This window comes from Octodon degus, unplaced genomic scaffold (genome assembly GCF_000260255.1).
Source record: "Octodon degus isolate 3935 unplaced genomic scaffold, OctDeg1.0 scaffold00094, whole genome shotgun sequence".
Lineage (NCBI taxonomy): Eukaryota > Metazoa > Chordata > Mammalia > Rodentia > Octodontidae > Octodon > Octodon degus.
In genome coordinates, this window is record NW_004524670.1 from 2,348,005 (window position 1) to 2,350,786 (window position 2,782).

The 2,782-nt window shown below is 34.5% G+C and overlaps 1 protein-coding gene across 2 annotated transcripts in view; it reads left to right on the forward strand.

Annotated features, from left to right (window-relative positions):
- The window catches only part of Cylc2 (cylicin 2), a 9,662-nt gene extending 8,492 nt beyond the window's left edge, over nt 1-1,170 (forward strand). Inside the window, exon 5 of one of the 2 annotated variants that reach the window (XM_023722951.1) lies at nt 17-1,170. In XM_023722951.1, the coding sequence (XP_023578719.1) occupies nt 17-669 (653 nt within the window). In that variant the 3' untranslated portion in view covers nt 670-1,170. The remainder of the gene's footprint in view (nt 1-16) is intronic. The other variant, XM_004638092.2, reaches the window with a different exon arrangement.
- The last annotated feature ends 1,612 nt before the right edge of the window (nt 1,171-2,782 follow it).

Consider the following 2,782-nt stretch of genomic DNA (forward strand, 5'->3'; position numbering starts at 1 on the left):
GGAACAGAATCCGAAGGTGATAAAGCTGGGGCAAAGACAGAGGCCAAGAAAGGTAAAAAGGGCTCAAAGGAGGGCAAAGATTCAGGAACAGAATCTGAAGGTGAGAAGGCTGGGGCAAAGAAAGATGACAAAAAAGGTAAAAAGGGCTCAAAGGAGGGCAAAGATTCAGGAACAGAATCCGAAGGTGATAAAGCTGTGGCAAAGAAAGATACCAAGAAAGGTAAAAAGGGTTCAAAGGAGGGCAAAGATTCAGGAACAGAATCTGAAGGTGAGAAGGCTGGGGCAAAGAAAGATGACAAAAAAGGTAAAAAAGATTCAAAGGGCAAAGGAGAAACTGCAGATTCAGGACCTGAAGGGGAAGCCAAGAAAGACGATGAATCCAAAGACTCCAAGAAAGATGCAAAAAAGAAGGAGGGAAAGAAAGACAAAAAAGATGAAAAGAAGCCTGGTGCTTCAGAAAGTGAATCAAAGGAAGATGCCAAGAAAGATGACAAGAAAGACTCCAAGAAAGATGACAAGAAAGATGCCAAGAAAGATGACAAGAAAGATGCCAAGAAAGATGACAAGAAGGATGCAAAGAAGGATGCAAAGAAAGATGCCAAGAAGGATGCCCCAGAATCTGCTGAAGGGAAAAAGGATGCCAAGAAAGGTGCCAAGAAGGGCAAATAATTCCACCTGTCAGACTCTGGGAAGAGCTTAGGAATGAAGCAAAGTTAGCAGTCTGACACTGAATTTAGCATGAAAAAGAAGCTTCGAAAATTAGTCAAGACACATTTTAAATAGGAGTGAAGGAAGAATACAATAGAGAACCATAACAGCAATACAGTGAAGATTTTTAAGACACATTGAAGGAGAATTCATTTGAAGACTTGGAAAGTACACATTCTAAATTAGAAGACATGGATTATTAAACATCTCTAGAAATACTTAAAAAGGAACATTCAAATAAAGATGGAGAAGATATAGAATGTATAGAAAGAAATCATTTTAAAACTCTTCAGTGAAAACTTTCAAAATTCAAGAAGAGACATGTTCTATCTACACATTTGAACCCTTTCAAGCTGCATTCATAATTTAGTAAAGAACTGCAAGACTTGTAAGAACAAGTGTAATCATGTAACTTGAAGTAAATACAGATTGAAGATGACTTGAAAGAACCAGAGAAAATAAAGGAAAGAAAAAGGAAGACCAGTCAAGGAAAGAGAGCAAAAAACCCAAGTATAGCATTACTTGCCTGTATTTGCTTATGAGCTAATCACTGTCTCTGAAGTTGAACCAACCACTATGTTAGTACTTGTTGACTGCTTCACTTCTAAGTCAAGATAAACATAAATGGTAAGCTAATGTTGATTTATTTTGTTAAATAATTGAAATAATCAAAAGATTTAAATGGATCCTTACAGCTTTTAAAATAACTATGCAACTTATGATAAATATTGTATTAAAATGTATCTTTTTTATTATAACAAATATTTGAACATGAAAACATCATCAAACAAATGAGTTTTAACAAGTGTCCATGAAGAGTTAAAAGAATTAGAATTACAAAAGGTGTGTAGGCTGCCATGTTATATAACTTTGACCATCATTTAACACTTTTAAAAAAAAACAAAAAAAATCATTACCTTTTCTCCATTTAAGGAATGAAAACTAAAATTGCAAAAATTACCAAGAACAAATTTAAATGTGGTATAAAAAGAGTTTCTGCATATATTTCTTAATTTGCATGGATAATTAAACAGAGGTTAATAATTACAATACACAATATTGTTTAGACATAAGAACAATTAACTATATATTTTTATAGTTACATTAAACTCTCTTGTAACCCACAAGTCCTATTAATATGAGGGAAAAATTAAGATAGAGTAAAATACAGTACTAGCTATCTTCCCAATTCTTGCCAATTCATTGATATTAAACATGTGATCTCAGTTAAATTCCACCTTATTGCAGAAATCGCTAAGTGATTTTTCATTCTCTCTTATGATTCCCAACAGAAATTCTCAAAACAAGGTGAAGCTTCTCCTTAACATTAAGAGGAATGGAATCTTATTCCACTTGCTCTTTTGAAATGATTTTCTATGACCTATAAGTTATAATTTTTTTTGTTCAGTCACTAAGCACTGGTTCTGCCTCTTCTGTATCAACAATTAAGGATCAATTGCTTTTGAATTACAAGTCTGTCAAACAATCCCAGTTTATTAATTTGGGTTATCTTAACAAATCTAGAATCCCTCCCTGTCTTTCTGTTCTCTACTCCCTTGTGGAATTTCTTCACTTTCCTTTGATTTATTGTACAATTGTATGTTCAGATTTTTTTTTAACTCTTCTGGAAATGTTCCCTCTGATAACTCGAGTACTCATTCTACAAGACCAGTGCTCTAACCCCTGAGCTATAGGGCTTCACTCGAGTACTCATTCTAAATCTTTGGTTTTTTTCTTTAGAAAGAACCTGAAAATTATTTTTAAGAGAATTGAAAAATCAGATTTTAGATTCAAACCAATGTACAGTGAAGAACAAATGATTTTTTTTAAATGTATCATTAGTACAGGATCTACAGGTCTCACTATATAGAACAGATTCATAGTGATCCTCCTGTTTTCAGCCTCCCAACTGCTGCGACTACAGGCATGAGCCACCATGCCCAGTCTCAGGTGCCCTCTCAGTGTGCCCCAGGGGTGGGGCCAACACGCATGTGGTGCCAGGGATCGAACTTCCAAAAATAATCTTTTAAATTTAATCACTATAATTAAAAGATAAACTGTGACAGGGCAAGTG